Here is a 21,743-nt window from a genome sequence, read left to right as displayed (position 1 = left end):
CTGTCACCGGCGGGCTAATGACTACAGCATTTTTCGGCCCAAATGAACAGTTTTTCAGCTGATGTTGACGCACGCAGGCCAATAAACGGCATTTTGAAATCTGGTTGATAGTTGTAAAACATGAACTGACACTAGGAGACGCATACTTTGAGTGCGACCATTCACTGATGAGTATCGGAGTGAATGCTGTAACCAAAAGTATATGTCTCTTAGTATATTGTCAGTTCATGTTATACATCTGTTAATTAAGATTACAAAAAGCAGTTTATTAACCTTTGTGCGTCAACATAACTAAAAATCTGTTCATTTGATCAGAAACATCATGTATACACTCACAGTTTTGTCGTATAGAACATCTTGATCATTGTGGTGGGAGAATAAGGCACATTAATCTGTTCAGCCTCCCTTTCACACTATACACCTGAGTCTGTATTCCCTCTTTAATACAGAAGGTCATCACCAATTCACCAAAACATCTTAACAAACAAGATTTTTTTTTTATTACTGTGAAACGAGGAGACTAACGAGACCATCTGGCTTCTTCCTTATGTTAAGTTGGATGTCTGTCTGTCTGTCTGTGTCTGTCTGTCTGTGTTTGTCTGTCTGTCCTTTTTTTATGTGCAGACGCCAGATGGTTGTGTGTCCTTCACGCCTGTTGATACACTGTACTGAGAACCTTGTAAGCACGATAACACTCTTGGTTTAACTTCAGCCTCTTCGTCCTGTTTTAAGTTTGATTTCCATTTAAACTTTATAAGACTGTTCTTCCGGGGGAGGGGATTGACCAGACTATGAACTTTTTATTTTACCTTTCTAGATACACCTTTAATTAATGATGAGGATGAAGGAGAAAGGGTCTTATTTCAGTACTTATCTGCTTCCTGGTCCCTCATATGCCATAGTGAACTTATTAGGTAGAATCAGGTTGCTTTATGTCTCAGCTTGACTCAGGTTGCTTTATGATTCAGCTTGATTCAGGTTGCTTTATGATTCAGCTTGACTCAGGTTGCTTTATGATTCAGCTTGACTCAGGTTGCTTTATGATTCAGCTTGACTCAGGTTGCTTTATGATTCAGCTTGACTCAGGTTGCTTTATGATTCAGCTTGACTCAGGTTGCTTTATGTCTCAGCTTGACTCAGGTTGCTTTATGTCTCAGCTTGACTCAGGTTGCTGTATGTCTCAGCTTGACTCAGGTTGCTTTATGATTCAGCTTGACTCAGGTTGCTTTATGATTCAGCTTGACTCAGGTTGCTTTATGTTTCAGCTTGACTCAGGTTGCTTTATGATTCAGCTTGACTCAGGTTGCTTTATGTCTCAGCTTGACCTTCAATCTGTATCATAATGGGAGACGTTCTTAATGATGTCACTATTACTGGTGAGTCACATAAGGCCCTTGATGACGTGACGTGCTCATACACACACACACACACACAGACACACACCATTCCCTGTCCTGGTCCAAGTTTTCCTCAGCGTTAATAATGAGTGTCCTTGAGGCCTCTTTGTCATGGGTTGCATTGTGTACCATTTTTTCGGTATGTTCTCGTCCGTATGTTTATTTGTAAGCGTGTGACGTCGTCTTAAAAATACAACAACAACTTTTCTTATTTTTGTCGTAGCATCTATCGTATTTTTGGTTGAAATATATGAGGAATATTTTTCGAGTGGATTATTGTAGTTGTGTATTCAGTAATCTATATCAGTTAGGGGTTTTGAGGGCCGGTGTGTGTGTATGTCTGTCGTGTTTCTTAGTGGTGATTTTAGTATATTTCATTTTGACGACTTAGGAGCATTTACGTAAATGGATGTATTATAAACTGTGAGAGAATAGCATAAATCCTAACCTAACCTAACCCAACCCAGCCCAACCCAGCCCAACCTAACCTAACCCAACCTAACCCAACCCAGCCCAACCCAACCAAAGTTAAATGAAGGCGTTTGAGTTAAGGTATCGAAGGACTGTTTAAATAAGCTGAAGTTAAAGGCAGGAAGAGATAATGTAACCGTACAGTTAAGGGTGTGGGGTTAATGGTAGACCTTTGGGTAGGTTAGGTCAGTTAGGTTAGGTTTTGTTAGGTTAAGACTTTGGTTGTGATAGGTTTAGTTAGGTTAAGACTTTGGTTGTGATAGGTTTTGTTAGGTTAAGACTTTGGTTGTGATAGGTTTAGTTAGGTTAAGACTTTGGTTGTGATAGGTTTTGTTAGGTTAAGACTTTGGTTGTGATAGGTTTTGTTAGGTTAAGACTTTGGTTGTGATAGGTTTTGTTAGGTTAAGACTTTGGTTGTGATAGGTTTTGTTAGGTTAAGACTTTGGTTGTGATAGGTTTTGTTAGGTTAAGACTTTGGTTGTGTTAGGTTTAGTTAGGTTAAGACTTTGGTTGTGATAGGTTTTGTTAGGTTAAGACTTTGGTTGTGATAGGTTTAGTTAGGTTAAGACTTTGGTTGTGATAGGTTTTGTTAGGTTAAGACTTTGGTTGTGATAGGTTTTGTTAGGTTAGGTAGAAACCCTGAAAGGATCACCTGAAGATTAGACACCCTAACGTTAGGATTGCATTAGGGTGTGTTATTCAGGTGAAATTAGCCACGGTGTGTAACCTTCAGGCAATTAGTGAAATATAGCCAAATATTTGTCGTATTATTAATTCAAGATATACAGTAGCATTATCTAATGACGAAAAATCAATATTAGTTTATTTTTTAAGTGTATTTTATTATTTTAGATCATAGGTATAGTATTTGTGTTGTTACAGTATGTTTGTGTAATACTGAATGCCAGAGATATGAATTAACCTAATCCTATTGGCCGAGGCTTGGGGACGCTCAGTGGTGATTGGTTAATACAATATCCACTAGAAGAATTACCAGTTTTATCCAAATGAAATAATTGTATTAATCCCAACCAGCTAAAACACATTATAAACATTAAACATTTATCATATATTAAAATATTTGAAAAATGTTAATAAAAATCACATTTGGTTATCTTACCTTAGAGTTGATCTGATTTTTGTTCAGTAATACAATGAAAATAGGGCCGCTCTCTGTTCAAGGCTTCCGTGTTTGGATCGACGTATTGCACTTGTTGATATTGTTTATGTACTGTGTAATATAATGATACTGACCTAATGTGAATGTATATGATGATTTTACTTAATTACCTGTCTGTGTTTGTTTGTCTGGTTTATCTATCTGTCTGTCTGTCTATCAATGCTATAATACCACCGAATTTTAACTGAACTTGAACGTAATTATTCAAGCTTATAAAACAGCTTTAAAGTTCATCTCTGCGCGCCTCAAGATTCGCCCGACTTCCCAGCTTAATGTACCTAATTACTAACCACCCAAACGCTAACGGGGAGGGGGGTGGGGGAGGTTAGGGTGATTATATTTAAGGTGATATAGTCTGACGGGTTAAGTGGAGTGTGTGACGGGCGGAAAGTGTGTGACGGGTGAAGTGCGTTGCGGGTAGAGTGTATCAGGTGGAATTATTGATGAGTAGTGTGTGACGGGCAGAAAGTGTGTGACGGGTGAGACGTGTGATGGGTGAGATAACAAGCATGTGACAGGTGATGGATGAGGCGAGGCTGGTGGTGGCTATAAATGAAGGTCAAACACAAGGAGGTACAGCAGGTGACCTTGATGGGTGCTACGTGACTCCCTGTCAGCCTGGCTATCACCTGTCACAAGGTCATAGTGTCATTGGTTGTCACTTGTACCGTCTCTGTCTCCTAGAATCTTGAGCTGTACCGTCTATATCTCCTAGAATCTTGAGCTGTACCGTCTATATCTCCTAGAATCTTGAGCTGTACCGTCTATGTCTCCTAGAATCTTGAGCTGTACCGTCTATGTCTCCTAGAATCTTGAGCTGTACCGTCTATGGAACACTTTTTGTATTGATGAGTCAAAAGTATGTATCGCTGTAGTGTTTATGTATCAGGGGATGTAAACGTGTAGCCATGTAGTGAAGGAATGTTGTATTATATGAGGAGAAAATTATACTACAGGTTAATTATGTCTTTTAGTGAGACAAAACTTATGAATTTGATCTCTCTCTCTCCCACACGTCCCCGATTCTGCTGTAATGCTAGGATAACACACACACACACACACACACACACACACACACACACACACACACACACACACACACACACACACACACCATCTTGCGACATGAGTGGTACAGCACCCAGAAGGTCATTGCGTAAGAGGGGAGGTGTCCTCACTATCCGGTAGCGTCCTCCTGTGAGAACCTTACCAAGCAGGAGAAACATTTTTTAGGTGATTTTTTTTTATTCTTGGTAAGAGTAGTGTAATGTTGTTGTTGTTATGGCTTCAGTCACCTCTTGGCAGTGTGTTCTTCTTAGCTCAGCCGCCAGAAGGCACTAAGCCCTTGTTGATATAGTTCATCCGTTCGTCTCATTCAAACATCCAATATTGTTAGTGTTGTTTTTATTGTTATTATTATTATTATTTCATTCTTCATTTTTTCTCTCTTCTTCCTTCTTCGTAACTTCGTTCTACTCACAATGATAAAGCAAGAATAACAAGACCACCCATCACCTGTTATGCTTAGTCTAGGAGCTTGTGAAGGCGAGGGGTGGCAGATGGTATGACAGGTCAGTTATGACACATGACAGTAGGTGTTGAAGCGTGACATATGAAGCTGTCATGAGGTATATAATCTTACGTAACGGACACAGTTAACACATGATATTCCCTACAAAACATGACACACCTGACTGATATTCACAAAATGACAAACTTGACACTTGACACACAGTGGTACCTGCATGCCAGATGACACAGTGATAGATGAAACATGCAGTAAGTTTACACAATACAGTGATAGATGGCATGTTAACTTGACACATGACACAGTTGACACATTACATTAACTCCACTCATGGTAGTCGACACATGACACATTAACTCCACACATGGTAGTCGACACGTGACACATTAACTCCACACATGGTAGTCGACACATGACACATTAACTCCACACATGGTAGTCGACACATGACACATTAACTCCACACATGGTAGTCGACACGTGACACATTAACTCCACACATGGTAGTCGACACGTGACACATTAACTCCACACATGGTAGTCGACACATGACACATTAACTCCACACATGGTAGTCGACACGTGACACATTAACTCCACACATGGTAGTCGACACATGACACATTAACTCCACACATGGTAGTCGACACGACACATTAACCAACATATGGTAGCGACACGTGACACATTACACATCCACATGGTAGTCGACATGACACATTAACTCCACACATGGTAGTCGACACGTGACACATTAACTCCACACATGGTAGTCGACACGTGACACATTAACTCCACACATGGTAGTCGACACATGACACATTAACTCCACACATGGTAGTCGACACGTGACACATTAACTCCACACATGGTAGTCGACACATGACACATTAACTCCACTCATGGTAGTCGACACATGACACATTAACTCCACACATGGTAGTCGACACGTGACACATTAACTCCACACATGGTAGTCGACACGTGACATTAACTCCACACATGGTAGTCGACACATGACACACACCCACACATGTAACTGACACACTCCACACATGGTAGTCGACACGTGACACATTAACTCCACACATGGTAGTCGACACATGACACATTAACTCCACACATGGTAGTCGACACGTGACACATTAACTCCACACATGACATTGAGTCTATAGTTAACACGAAATGTAATAAACTGGACATAAAAAACCTGAGCTTGACACCTGGACAGACAGCACTGACAGGGAGACCGACATTTCACTCAGGTAATGACAGGTAAGTGACAGGTGTTAGTTACTGTGACAGTCTCTTTCTCTCTTAATTTTCTTTCTTTCTTTCTTCTAGTTTTCTATTCTCTCTCTCTCTCTCTCACACACACACACACACACACACACACACACACACACACACACACACACACACACACACACACACACACACACACACACACACACACACATCGCCGTTGTTCTGGCCACGAATTCTCAAAGCTTCTTATTTTTTTCCCCTGTATTATGTGTGTGTGTGTGCGTGTGTATGTGTGTGTGTTTGAGTGAGGCAACGAATCTAGTTTAGTAAAGAGTTAACTGTTATCCACGTCTTAGATTAACTAAGTTAGAGTTAGAGGTCTAGGGTGTTAACTTACGAGGGGGAAAACTAACTTCGGGTTTGTAGTGTATTTGTTAGATGTCATAATTTGTATGTTAATGAGTTAGTGATTTCTGATGTAGATAAGAGGGATATTTTTATTCACCCTCCTTCACTATACTCATCTCTTCCTCACTACTCCTCACAAACACTTACTCCTTCCTCACCATCCCACACAAACACTCACCACTCATCCTTTCCTCACCATCTTTCACTTCCTTGCAATCCCTCACCACCCCTACCTCACCATCCCTTCCTCACCATCCCTCCCTCACCACCCCTTCCTCACCATCCCTCCCTCACCACCCCTACCTCACCATCCCTTCCTCACCATCCCTCCCTCACCACCCCTTCCTCACCATCCCTCCCTCACCACCCCTACCTCACCATCCCTTCCTCACCATCCCTCCCCTCCCCCTTCCTCACCACCCCTCTCTCACCACCCTTCTCCCACCCACCCCTTCTCACCCCCCTCCTCCAACCACCTTCCTCACCCACCCTCACCATCCCTCCTCACCACCCCTTCCCTCACCACCCCTCCCTCCCACCCCTCACCATCCCTCCTCACCAGCCCTCCTCACCACCTCTCACCATCCCTCCCACCATCCTCACCACCTTCCTCTCCCCCCACCACCATCCCTCCCTCCACCACCCTCCTCACCACCTTCCTCTCCCCTCCTCCCCCTTCCTCAATCCCTCTCACCAGCCCTCCTCACCACCCCTTCCCTCCCTCCCCTCCCCACCCCTTCTCCACCATCCCTCCCCCTCACCACCCCTCTCACCACCCTTCCTCCACCATCCCACCACCCTCCCACCACCCCTTCCCACCATCCCTCCTCTCCCTCACTCACCCCCTCCTCCCCTCCTCACCACCTTCCTTCCTCACCTCCCCCCTTTTCCTCACCACCCATCCCTCCCTCCTCACCACCCCCCTCCCTCACCACCTCCCCCCCCATCCCTCCCTCACCCACCCCTCCTCACCACCCCTTCCTCCTCACCATCACCTCCCTCCTCCACCTCCCTCCTCCCCCACCCCTTCCTCCCACCATCCCTCCCTCACCACCTTCACACCATCCCTCCACCACCTCCCTCCTCCTTCACCACCCTTCCTCACCATCCCTCCCTCACCACCCTCCCTCACCAACCCTCCCTCACCACCCCTTCCTCACCACCACCTTCCTCCTCATCCTCCCCACCACCCCTTCCTCCCATCCCTCCCTCACCACCCCTTCCTCCCTCCCTCCTCACCCACCCCTTCCTCACCACCCCTCACCACCCCTCCCTCACCAACCTTGCCTCACCTCACCATGCATCTTCGTCCCGTTATCAACTTGTGTGGGTGTCGTGGATAGCGTCGCCTCAGCCACCGTGAGACCCAGGTCACCCCCAAGACTCTGCAGTAGTATCAGCACAAAGAACGGTCCACCGCCCTTCCTAGACGACTCATACATTCGAACGGGAGTCTTAGTGGTCAATGATAAAATAACTTTCTCTTTCTTCTCTCTCTCTCTCTCTCTCTCTCTCTCTCTCTCTCTCTCTCTCTCCCTCCTTCCTTTCTTCCTGTTCTTTCTCTCCCTCCGTCCCTTCCTTTTATCATCCATCCCTCCCTCCTTTCCCTCCATTCCTTTCCCCTCTTTCCCCCATCCTTCACCCCACCCCCCTCCTGCAGTACAGTTATGATGACTCTAAGAGCTACAGATGCGTGGAGATGTTTCAGGAAGTGGCGGTAGTTGTTGTGGTCACCAAGCTGGAACATCTCACCCTCCTCCCTCTTTTTCCTCGTCTGGCCAACTTCCTCAGCTGGTCGTGGCGTCAGGTATGACTATAACGCTTCCCTGGCTTAGTGGAGTCAGGTATAGAGGATGTAGTTTTGAAAATTACCTGGATGGTGAAGTCAGGTGTGTAATGGGTGTTGTTTTGAAAATTATCTGGATGGTGAAGTCAGGTGTAGTGGGTGACGTCATGTGTGTACTGAATTTGTCTTGAAAACTTGGTTAGGTGTTAAAGTCAGGAGTAGTGGGTGTAGTCTTATAAAATTGCACAGGTATTGAAGTCAGGTATAGTAGTCTTATAAACTTGCCCGCTCAGGTGTTGAAGTCAGGTGTAGTCATAAAAACCACGTTGGGAGAGAACTCAGGTTTAGTTGTAAAACTTCCTTAACTGGTGACTTCCTGGACTGTTGAAGTCAAAAGTAGTTCTAAATCGTATCAGCATTACCCACGTAGAGTAAATTATTGAGAACACTGTACAGTTTCGAAGGTAAACTAGTCAGATTGGCCCCAGTCCCTAAACTAACCTAACCTATGTAGGATCCCTCCATTATTCTTGATAATATTTTCAAGGGCTATTCTGAAGCCCAATACTCTTCTTGGTTCCACAGTTTGGGATGGCAGACCGTTCCATACTGTAGATCTACCAGCCTCTGCGTGAAAAGTATTTCCTTGTATTCGTTGTGCATGATAGTAGCTAGTAGTTGTGTTCCCTCGTGTTGGTGGTGCGTGACATAACAAAGAAATGGCCCAGGTTCACTTTTTCCATCCCTTTCAGTATTTTGAATGTGGCAATGAGATCTGCCCTATTGTGCTTTGTCTGAAGGGTTGTTAGTCCTAAGGCCCTCAGTCTAATTGGATAATCGAGTTGACATAGTTCCGAAATCACCTTAGTGAAAGTGTTATTAACAGAATAGTTGTGGTTGGGGTTGTTGTATCCTATGTGTTGGGTCTTGTATTTCGTAATGTTAAAGGTCTACGGGAAAGGGTCGCAGAAGAGGGACGTAATTGCTGCTCATCTGGTACGGCTTTGCTTGAGAAATTGGTATCCCCACCTCCCCCGAGCAACCTGCTTGTGTATTATGCAAGAGAGCAGACAGCTGCACTCATCCACGACAACCTGAGATGTCCTCGCACACAACACTTCGGTGGCGCCTGCTGGACCACCACTCCCTGACCTCCTGACAGAGGCACGATGCTTATCACCAGCATGCTGGCCAGATATTTCATATAAATAATATTGATGTTATTTTGAGGGAATGTCCTTCCTTCCTTAGACCCTTTATATTATTTAATTTATATGTACTTGACACTCCTGACAGATGCTTCTGGTAACGTTGTACAGGGGAACCTTGTGACAGCACTAGGGTCCCGTTTCCTATAATAAGAAATAAACTGTTGAAATTGAAACACAGATCAATTGCCAGTCTCAAGATCATTTGAACAATTCATTCGGGTCTTTCTGCATTGTTGCGACACCGCCTTGACTTGCTATCTTCCCAATATCTTCGTGTCGTCCGCAAACTTAACACTACGGCTCGATATATTTTCATCTACCTGTACTCTGCACTTATGTAAATCACAAACAAGGTGATCCTATTGGTCCTCATTACTAACGGGTCATAATGTCATCGTACTCTAGGATATAGGTCATCATATTCAAGGGGTTGTCACTGTACCCTTCGGGTTAAGTCATTGTACTCAAAGGATTAAGTCATCGTACTCAAGGGCTTAAAATAACATACTTATTGGACTAATTCACTGAACCTAAAGTGACTGGCATTACGCCTCCTCTTCCTACTGTTAGTCTTAATTCGATAGTGACCACAACATTTCCATCTTTGGTCTTCAACTTCTCAAACAGTATTAGATTTTAGCTGAATCAGTCAACTCTTGTATGATATTTAGCTGAATCAGTCAACTCTTGTATGATATTTAGCTGAATCAGTCAACTCTTGTATGATATTTAGCTGAATCAGTCAACTCTTGTATGATATTTAGCTGAATCAGTTAACTGACTTCCTGGCTGAAACAATAAGTCTTCACTAGCTCAGGGTGATTCAGTATACATAACCAGTTCTCGGGAGTAAGGTACTGGTATTATAAGCCCCGTATTCTTAGTAATGGGAACCTGTCCAGTCACCAGTATATTTACCTGTTTATTGGGTAAATTATTATATATACTGTAGTTACCTTGTTCACCTGTCCTAGAGGTTGGTAGCCTTTTCACTCCTGAGGTAACGCTCTGTTCATCTCACGCACCTGCTCATTAAGGTCAGGTAGTGATGGTGTTTATTTTAGAAGTTAAGGGAAATTTATTTCGACCTTTTTATTTAGAAGTTAAGGGACCTGTTCATTCACCAGCAGGAACCTTAAGAACTGGAGTAATTTTCATTCCTAGAGACGATTTTCTTCATAACGGGCGTGTTTTTGTACAGACGGATTACCTTATTCATTCATTACCAACAAACCTGTTTTACCTTCTTGGTTAAACTACCCAGTTCACCGTGAGGTTAAGGGCCCCACGCACCCACGGCCCCACCCATCCACCCAGTATTGAGGTGGATAGTTGTGGATGGGGCTGTCTGCCAGGGGATCGACCTTGACAACACCTTGACCAACCCGTCTACCTTGCCCGTCTGGCCTTCCTCCTGTCCCCGCCGCCGCCGCCTGCTGCTGCCTCGCTGGGGACAAAGGGACGCCCTCAACAGAGGAAAAAATGCTAGAAAAAAGCCCACAGATCGGTTTTCCTCCAGACTGAATCCAATTAAACAAAATCGCAGCAGGTATTTTTTTCCCTCAGGATGAAGGCTTTGCACTAAATAGTTTTTTCCAGACTTTTTTCAGTATCATTTTTTCCCATAGTGGGATTTTGTACAGTTAACCTTTTTTTGTTTAGATTTTTGTTGAATTAAATTTTCTTTCTGAAAAATTAATTGTGTCCAATGGAATTTTCTTTGGTTTGATTTTGTCCAATAGAATTTCGTTCAACGAGTTTTTTTTCTGATTGAATTTTCTGCTGTAGGATTTTGTCCAATAGGATTTTCTGTAGTAGGAAATTTTTCCCCGTGAAATTTCCTCCAGTAGAAATATTGTCCAATGTGATTGTACAGTATATTGTGTTGAGTCTCAGATTAGTTGAGAGGATTATTCCCCCACCGGCTCCTGACACACACACACACACACACACACACACACACACACACACACACACACAGTGAAAACCCTGGCCTGGAATTCCCGCCCCTTGTGTGTGACATCATGTGACTGCGGGTTATCTTGCGGGTGTTATCCTCGCTGTGAAAATTCATCATATCAATCAATCATTCCGGTGTTGTAATCATCCTGTGTTATGCTATATCGAACACTTTATTACAGTCCAATTTACAAGTCCAACAGCATCGTAACTAAATAAATTGGTCTTGTTACTGTATGAGGTCTGTGATATCTATGCCTTAATACTCACCGATATGAAAGTCCAACACGTCTCACATCCTCACAAAGCGGATTTGTTTATTTCCACGAGGTCGGGGGTATCAGGATGAAGCTGCTGTGGATCCCCTCTCACAGAGGCATTAGTCAACATGATAGAGTTGATGCCTTAGCTAAACTCGCGTCCAATAATGACAATGTTGAGTACAATATGAGACTCAAACAGAACCTTAAAAACTGCAATCAGAAAAGAACTTGTTGATAAATTTGAAGCCAGTAGACAAGTGCAAATAGGCACCAGTCGATCCATTGTTTAACATGATGAGATGTATCAAATAAAACATGTATATGGAGCAAGTAAAAAGATCACTAGATCACAAGATGTTGTAACAACTAGACTAAGGTCAGGATATAAGTACCTCTGGCAGTATGTTCCTCAGGCAGGTGTGAACAAGACTAAATGTAAAGTGTGTGGCCAGACATATGGCCACACACTCCAACACTACGTCTTAGACTGTGAAAAAATAGAACCTTATAGAGATAGATCCAAGCACACTGTGTATACAATGGCACAGCACTTTATCTCTGATGACAAGATAGCTGATATACTGTACTAAGGCTGTATCCACACTTCGCATCTAGTACCTAATCAAAATTCTATGTACTTACTTAAACAAACAATGTACTGGAAATACTCTGTAACATTCATTGTCATAATATCCTGACCACTGGAGTTAGTTATGCTGACCTTTTGTGACCTCTTCTCTGTAATCCTTTTTACGCTACCGCTCACAGGAGGAGTATGGGGTGCACAATAAACTAGCTGTTGTCCGCAGCAAAATTAAATAAAATGGTGTGTGGTGTGGTGTGGTGTGGTGTGTGGTGAATTGATCAAGTGTGGTAAAATAGTGGAAGTCTATGGTTGTAATCGATAAGTATAGTGGGCAGATAGATAGAGAAGGGAGCACTGCGGACTTGATGAGTGTGAGTCAGTCAGTGAGTGTGAGTCAGTCAGTGAGTGTGAGTATGTGAGTGAGTGAGTCAGATGTTTTACCGCCAGACAGTTTTTTGGGAGCCAGTTATTTCTGATGGACCGCTACACACACACACACACGGGCTGTGGTCAGTCTGTTATCTTGCTCCCTCAGCCCCCTTGACTGGCTGGCCTCCTCTATGTCTCACTAGCACATCTTTTATACTATATTGTTGAGTAAATGTTTGTCTGTGTGAACGTTTGTTTTAAATAATATAGAAAGGTATATATTTTTGTGTGTATTTTATTATTTTTTTTTAGTGTGGGGGTAAATAATAATAATAATAGGGGTTTGTATACGAGTACATTACTGTGTGTGTTATTCTCATAATGCTTGTTAGTAAACTTCATGTCAAGAATGCTCCGAAACGTTTCATTTGTGACGTGAAACGTTTACTTCAACTTCTCTTCCTAAAGACGGCGTCACACTAGCACTTTTTCCCGTCAAATTTCCCGGTTTCCGTCGTTTTTTCCTCGAACCGTCAATTTTCTAGCCCGTCTCCTTCACACTAAACTTATCCTTCCCGCCTGACCGTCTTGAACCAATAACTGTGATGCTAGTGTGCCGCCGCTTTAACTTGACACCTCAGAATATTACGAGTTTTTCTTGTTTCGTAGACGAGACACACTTAGTGTATGAATGAATAGATTACTGTATTATAAGTGTATGAATGAATAGATTACTGTATTATAAGTGTATGAATGAATAGATTACTGTATTATAAGTGTATGAATGAATAGATTACTGTATTATAAGTGTATGAATGAATAGATTACTGTATTATAAGTGTGTGAATGAATAGATTACTGTATTATAAGTGTATGAATGAATAGATTACTGTATTATAAGTGTGTGAAGTAATAGATTACTGTATTCTAAGTGTATGTATGAATAGATTACTGTATTATAAGTATGAATGAATAGATTACTAGGAAAATAGGGACCCCAGTGAAAAATTTAACACCCCAGCTTTCAGTGATTTTCTTGTTCTGTTGTTGATTGAATCGGCTCATCGTTTACCATTGGTTGTGTTATATTTCTTATGTATTTACTGAACTATTGACCTTGTATGACGATTTGACAGAATTAATATCTATCTAGCTATCTTTTTATCTGTCTGTCTATCTATCACGTTGGTAACTCGCTAAGACCTTGTTAGTATAATTATAAGCCCAGGATCCCTGATGGCAATACACACACACACACACACACACACACACACACACACACACACACACACTCGAGTCTTAAGACCTGACTTACCTGCCAGGATTAGGTAAAGTTGTGTTGATCAAGCTTGTTAGTTAAGTTGTTTACCTGAGCAAAACAACAACTCTCTCTCTTTCTCTCTCTCTCTCTCTCTCTCTCTCTCTCTCTCTCTCTCTCTCTCTCTCTCTCTCTCTCTCTCTCTCTCTCCTTTTCTCCCCAATACCAAATTTGTCCCTCGTCTTTTCTCCCTTTCTTGCCCTCTTCCCTCTTCCTTTCTTTCGATTAATTCTGTCCATCTCTCTCCTTCTCTCCCTCTCCCCCACCTTTTTCTTTATCTCACCTACTCGCATCAACTCTCCCTTCGCCGCCTCCCTTTCCCATCTCTCGTTCCCCTTGCCCCCTTACCGTTCTATCTCTCCTACTCTCACTCCTCCATCTCCCCTCCTCTTCCCCTTGCCTCCTACCTCTCTCCCCTCTCCCTTGTGATAAACCTTTAAAGCATACACTTGAACACTATATTATTGAATGTGACACTGTCAAAGACTTCAGGCCACCTGGCTTATTGTACCACGAACTTTGTAATTACTACATTGAATCGGGGGTGCTTGAGGACATTCTTGCTGTTTATCCCAAATTTGCTGCTAGCCCACGTTGATTAGTCCTCAATTAGAATATGACGTCCAATGTATATGAACCACTGTCCTGCATGGCAGTGAACAGTGACATCACCCACATGACTCTGACCTATATATACTGCTAATGAATATGATCTATTCCTTTGTGTATGAACCTCTGTCCTGCGTGGCAGTGAGAAGTGATACCACCCTCAGTGTCAAGACCTGACTGAATTACTCACAATAGGCAAACTATACTCCAAGCTTTGTCAATAAATTTGTTAAACTAAAAACCTTCCCCCCCTCTCCCGTCTCCCCCCTACCCGCCTCTCCCCCCTGCCCGCCTCCACTCTCGGCTGCCCAGGATGGCTAGACAAGACTTAAGTAAGCCCAAGGTCATCGTCACCTCCTTGTGTTTTTCCCTCCTTGTTCCCGCCACCTCCTTGTGTCTGTTTGTCGTTCTTTATCTTATTTTAATTTCTTTGATTTAATTTATTTCTATAAATTATTTATCTATGTTATATATGTTATTTATTTCATTTGTATGATTTATTTATTTAGATTTCTTCCCTTTTTATTGTCTTTCATTCTCTTCTCTTCTCTTCTCTTCTTCTCCTCTTCTCTTCCTTATTATACTGTGGTTAGTCATATGCTCTCCTTCCCTCCCCCCCCTCCCCCTCTACCTCTTCTTCCTCTTCCTCCTCCATTTACATGCATTCTCCTCCTCCACCATTTACAGGTATTCTGTACTGATTATCACCCGAGTGTCATTAAGTATTCCTAGTGAAGGTGAACAGGTGGACCTTGGGCTGTTGTTTACTGGGACTTACTGCAGGTTATGTGAATTATATAATATTTTCACCTCGTTATCAATATGTTTCTTTTTTATCGATTTTTTTCGCCATTATATTTTCTATTTTATTTTATTTATTTATTAGTTTTTTCGATTTTGGGTAATGTTGTTTTTCGATGTTTATTGATTTTGGGTTTTGATGTTTTTTTATTTTTATTGATTTTTGGATTTGTTGTTTTTCGATATTTATTGATTTTTGGATTTGTTGTTTTTCGATATTTATTGACTTTTGGTTTTGTTGTTTTTCGATGTTTTTTTATTTTGGGTTTTGTCTTTTTTTTTATAATTATTGATTTTTTGTTTTGTTGTTTTTCGATATTTATTTATTTTTGGTTTTGTTGTTTTCGATATTTATTGATTTTTGTTTTCGTTGTTTTCTCTTTTTTCAATTATTTTGTTTACTTCGTTACGTAATATTTTTTTTCATGTTTCGTTATTTTGCAATTGCCATTATTTTATGTTAATAACGAGTCTCTCCTATTCTTTTATTTCTCTCCTCTCTTTATTTTCTCTCTTCTCTATCTCCATTCTCTCTAATCTTTCTCTCTTTAATCTCTTCTCTCTATTCTCTCTCTTTATTCTCTTTCTTTAATCTATCATTCTTTACTCATCCAATTTAGTTATTTGTACCGTTAGTAATTTATCAATTTCTCATTAATCCATTCATTACTCCCTTTGTTGTTCACTTTTATTCACCCTTTATTGCTCACTTTTGTTCACTTATTCACCCTTTGTTGTTCACTTTTATTCACCCTTCTTTACTCACTTCAGTGTTTCTCTTTTCCTTCGTTATCTAATGCCTTTATTATTCACTCTCTTGGTTAGTCTTCTTCTTCCTCTCCTCCACTTCCTCCCCTATCCCCCCCCCTTTCGCTGTTCCCCTTCTCCCCCTCCTTTCCCCTTTCCCCCTACCTTCCCTCTACCCCTACTTCCTCTCCCCCCCTCCTTTCCCTTTTCTTCCCCTACCTTCCTTCCTTTCCTTACTCCCCTCTTCCACTCCCTCCTCTCCCTACCTTCCCCTACCCCCCTCCTCTTCCCTACCCCCCCCCCCTCCCCTCCTGCCAGGGCTGTGACTACACTACAAAGCAAGACACTCATCTGGGTGTTGTGTGTACATGATGTGTATCGCAGCATCCATCATTAGAGGTGTATGTGGGGGGTGGGGGGGGGTGTTGTCATGGTTACAACACCTAACAACAAGTGATATCTTCAGTGTTACAGTAGATGTTTAGTAATACAGTCAACACAAGCAAACACAACGAAAAGCTACTTCAAGTTTAACATGACTCATGGTTATGTCACACTAACAGCACATGACCTGACAACGGGAGGGCGTATCTGAGGTGTGAGTCACTACTTGAATGTTGAGTGCTTCTCCCCCTTCCCTCCCTCTGCCCCATCACACACACACACACACTGGTACATCCGGTGTTGGTACCCATTCTGTTGCATTACATCATATCACTGGCACTATGATCAAGGCTCCACCACCACCCAAGCAGATGTTCTCACTGGAATCCGGAAATATTCACCAGAGATAGATAGATATAGATAGATAGATAGATAGATAGATAGATAGATAGATAGATATCGCCATGAGTTCAGAGAGATAGTAGATACTTAGCCTCACGAGTACAAAGAGACAGAGTGCGCGATGCTGGAGCCCTTTGAATACGACATCCTATTCCCTGAGTAAGAGGATATTGTACTCAAGGGGTTGTTGATTCATCCTACTCTAGAGGTTAATTATTGTAGTACTCGACAGGTTAGTTCCTATAATTCCTTTGAGTTATTTTTCAGTATTTTATTAATCACTTCATTCCTTATTTATTTATTTCGATATCTTCACGACTTTATTTACCTATTTTTATTACACGTTGGGGTTTGTTTGGTTATTTCAGGAGAAGAATTTTGACTCATTTTTATCACTTAAGAATTTTCGGTATTTTCTCCTTCTCGAGGCATTGACGTCACGTGCCATGGCGAACTGCTCTCAAGGTCGACACTCCTATTGATTATTGGCTGAAATGTTTACTAACGTGATGTCACTTAACCTATTCTAATTTAGTTTAACATAATGCAAGACTTTACCTAAGATGATTAATTATTTAATATAATAACTAATCCCTAACTTAACCTAGCCTAATCTAACCTAATTTAACTTAACCTAACTTTACAGGTAACCTAACTAATGCAACTTAACACAACCCATCTTCGTCTCGCTTAACTCACAGTAACTTACTTTAATCTACCTGAAACTTAATCTAAGTTTCCCTGGTTTAACCTAAGCTTCCCTGACTTAACCAAAGCTTCCCTGACTTAACCTGATCTGATCTAATTTAACCTGTCAGTGACTTAAGTTAGTTCATTTAATTTAATCCATCCTATCCTAACCTGGGATATTTGAATTACACACACACAGACACACACACACTTTGTTCTCGTTATCACCCGTTATTCTAGTTCTTCTTTATTGTGATTACTGTTATTCCGGTTCTATGTTATTCTAGTTATCTGGTTTTTTCTAGTTCTTCATTATTCTATTTCATTATTCTTGTTTTCAGTTGTTATAGTCTCTCTCTCTCTCTCTCTCTCTCTCTCTCTCTCTCTCTCTCTCTCTCTCTCTCTCTCTCTCTCTCTCTCTCTCTCTCTATCTCTCTCTCTCTCTCTCTCTCTCTCTCTCTCTCTCTCTCTCTCTCTCTCCATAAACTACGTAGGAGGTGATGGAGGAGGTAAGAGAGGGGGAGGGATTGTGTTGAGCTCCCTCAATTCTAGTACTGTCTCAAGGTCGCCCTCTGAGGCCCGCCACGCCGTGTTATGTACACGGCAGGTACACGAAAACAGGCTGATATGCTTGAAGTCACGTATCGACATCCACTCAATTGCACACACACACACACACACACACACACAGACACACACACACACACACACACAAAACCTGCTGTGCCAAGCCAGTTTTTCACAAGCAACGCAGTTAAAACTGGACTGGCGTAAGTAACGCAACACCTAACGGTTAAATTAATTGGAGGAGGAGGAATACTGGTAGGAGTAGGAGGTGATGTGGTAGGAGGAGGAGGAGGAGGAGGTGTGGTGGTAGGAGGAGGAGGAGAAGGTATGGTGCTAGAAGGAGGAGGAGAAGGTGTGGTGCTAGGAGGTGTGGTGCTAGAAGGAGGAGAAGGTGTGGTGCTAGGAGGAGGTGCTAGGAGGAGGAGAGGTGTGGTGCTAGAAGGAGGGAGAGGTGTGGTGCTAGGAGGGAGGTGTGGTGCTGGGAGGAGGTGTGGTGCTAGGAGGGTAGGAGGAGGTGGTGCTAGAGGAGGAGAGGTGTGGTGCTAGGAGGTGTGGTGCTAGGAGAAGGTGTGGTGCTAGGAGAAGGTGTGGTGCTAGGAGGTGTGCTAGGAGGAGGTGGGTGGTAGGAGGAAATTAGTAGTCATATTGATAATATTACTATTGCTTGTAGTACAGTATAAGTAATAATAATGGTGGCGGTAGTATTAAAATTGTAGGTGTAGTATTAATGATATTGTTAGTAGTAATATTAGTAGGTGTAGTAATAGTAGTAGTAGCCGTGGTAGTGATGATAATAATAGTAGCAGTAGAAATAGCATTAGTAATGATAATAGTATAGTAGTAGACGGTAGTAGTAGTAGTAGCAGTAGGGAACGTTAGGGGCCACGTTAAAAAAAGTAGTTGTATTAGTTGTAGATGTCAGTAATAGTAGTAGTAGTAGTTGTAGTAGTAGTCGTACCAGACTCCCACACCCACTAAACCAGTCTTTACTTCGTCGCGAGACTCGTCAGGGACAGGAACTAGTTTGGTCGTCTTCGTCTCACTTCCTTGTTTTTATTTGGGCTGTGTATTAGGGAGGGGGCTGAGAATTTGTGAGTGGGGAGAAGGAAGGAAATTGCATGTGTGTGGGGAAGGGATATTTGCTTTTTGGGAAATAAATGTGTGTGTGTGTGTGTGTGTGTGTGTGTGTGTGTGTGTGTGTGTGTGTGTGTGTGTGTGTGTGTGTGTGTGTGTGCGTGCCAACAGTTCTCCCTCATCAGCACACAACACACCCCTTTGCCAAGTGTTAACGTCACCATCACCCCCACTTAACCCTCGTGATGAATTCTTTCCTCACTTTCCTCACTCTCCTCACTCTCCTCACACAAATATATATATAACCAAGTCTTATAACCTACCTACAATAGACCCTATAATCAGATCCTTAAGAGACGTATAATTTCACCAGAATATTGTAGAAATAAAGTGTCCACATGACTAGTATCAACCACTCGTCTCTCTGTGCTGGATAAGATCGTTGGGCGTCAGTTAAGTAGTGAAGGGGTCAACAATATAATATTCACCGGTAATATAATTTCCTATAATCATGTATTAAAAGTATTAAATATAAGTAAAAAAGAGGGGGTTAAGTATGGAGTATTATATCAAGACCTTATCATTAAACCATCATCCTCAAAGGGTTATATAACAACCATCATCCTCAAAGGGTTATATAACATAAACCATCATCCTAAAAGGGTTACATAACATAAACCATCATCCTCAAAGGGTTATATAACATAAACCATCATCCTCAAAGGGTTATATAACATAAACCATCATCCTCAAAGGGTTATATAACATAAGCCATCATCCTCAAAGGGTTATATAACATAAACCATCATCCTCAAAGGGTTATACAACATAAACCATCATCCTCAAAGGGTTATACAACATAAACCATCATCCTCAAAGGGTTATATAACATAAACCATCATCCTCAAAGGGTTATACAACATAAACCATCATCCTCAAGGTTATATAACAACCATCATCCTCAAAGGGTTATATAACATAAACCATCATCCTAAGGGTTATAACATAAACCATCATCCCAAGGGTTATATAACATAAAACCATCATCCTCAAGGGTTATATAACATAAACCATCATCCTCAAGGGTTATATAAACATAGCCATCATCCAAGGGTTATACAACATAAACCATATCCTCAAGGTTATACAACATAAACCATCATCCTCAAAGGGTTATATAACATGCATCATCCTAAGGGTTATACAACATAAACCATCATCTCAAAGGGTTATACAACATAAACCATCATCCTCAAAGGGTTGTATAACATAAACCTTCATCCTCAAAGGGTTATATAACATAAACCATCATCCTCAAAGGGTTATACAACATAAGCCATCATCCTCAAAGGCTTGTATAACATAAACCATCATCCTCAAAGGGTTATACAACATAAAACATCATCCTCAAAGGGTTGTATAACATAAACCATCATCCTCAAAGGGTTATACAACATAAACCATCATCCTAAAAGGGTTATATAACATAAACCTTCATTCTCAAAGGGTTATATAACATAAACCATCATCCTCAAAGGGTTATACAACATAAACCATCATCCTAAAAGGGTTATATAACATAAACCATCATCCTCAAAGGGTTGTATAACATAAACCATCATCCTCAAAGGGTTGTATAACATAAACCATCATCCTCAAAGGGTTATATAACATAAACCATCATCCTCAAAGGGTTGTATAACATAAACCATCATCCTCAAAGGGTTATATAACATAAACCATCATCCTCAAAGGGTTATATAACATAAACCATCATCCTCAAAGGGTTATATAACATAAACCATCATCCTCAAAGGGTTATATATAAGCCATCATCCTCAAAGGGTTACATAACATAAACCATCATCCTCAAGGGTTATATAACATAATAGCCATCATCCTCAAGGGTTATATAACCTAAATCATCCTCAAGGGTTATATAACAACCATCATCCTCAAAGGGTTATATAACACAAAACATCATCCTCAAAGGGTTATACAACATAAACCATCATCCTCAAAGGTTATATAACAACCATCATCCTCAAAGGGTTATATAACAACCATCATCCTCAAAGGGTTATACAACAAAACATCATCCTCAAGGGTTATATAACATAAAACCTCATCCTCAAGGGTTATACAACATAAACCATCATCCTCAAAGGGTTATATAACATAAACCATCATCCTCAAAGGGTTATATAACAACCATCATCCTCAAAAGATTTATATAATACAAAACATCATCCTCAAGGTTATACAACATAAACCATCATCCTCAAAGGGTTACATAACATAAACCATCATCCTCAAAGGGTTATATAACATAAACCATCATCCTCAAGGGTTATATAACATAAACCATCATCCTCAAAGGGTTACATAACATAAACCATCATCCTCAAAGGGTTACATAACATAAACCATCATCCTCAAAGGGTTACATAACATAAACCATCATCCTCAAAGGGTTATATAACATAAACCATCATCCTCAAAGGGTTATATAACAACCATCATCCTCAAAGGGTTATATAACATAAACCATCATCCTCAAGGGTTACATCATCACTCAAGGGTAACACCAAACCATCATCCTCAAAGGGTTACACAACCATCATCCTCAAAGGGTTACATAACATAAACCATCATCCTCAAAGGGTTATAAACCATCATCCTCAAAGGGTTACATAACATAAACCATCATCCTCAAGGGTTACATAACATAACCATCATCCTCAC

At 41.4% G+C, this 21,743-nt stretch overlaps 1 protein-coding gene across 1 annotated transcript in view; it reads left to right on the top strand.

Moving 5' to 3' along the window:
- Window positions 1-1,342: 1,342 nt before the first annotated feature.
- LOC121854894 (leucine-rich repeat extensin-like protein 5) overlaps window positions 1,343-21,743 on the top strand; it is a 70,025-nt gene continuing 49,624 nt past the window's right edge. Inside the window, exon 1 of the mRNA XM_042349704.1 lies at window positions 1,343-1,376. Coding sequence (XP_042205638.1) covers window positions 1,343-1,376 — 34 coding nt within the window. The remainder of the gene's footprint in view (window positions 1,377-21,743) is intronic.

Source organism: Homarus americanus, unplaced genomic scaffold (assembly GCF_018991925.1).
Source record: "Homarus americanus isolate GMGI-L3 unplaced genomic scaffold, GMGI_Hamer_2.0 scaffold35383, whole genome shotgun sequence".
Classification (NCBI taxonomy): domain Eukaryota; kingdom Metazoa; phylum Arthropoda; class Malacostraca; order Decapoda; family Nephropidae; genus Homarus; species Homarus americanus.
This window is presented reverse-complemented; position numbering and strand designations above follow the sequence as displayed.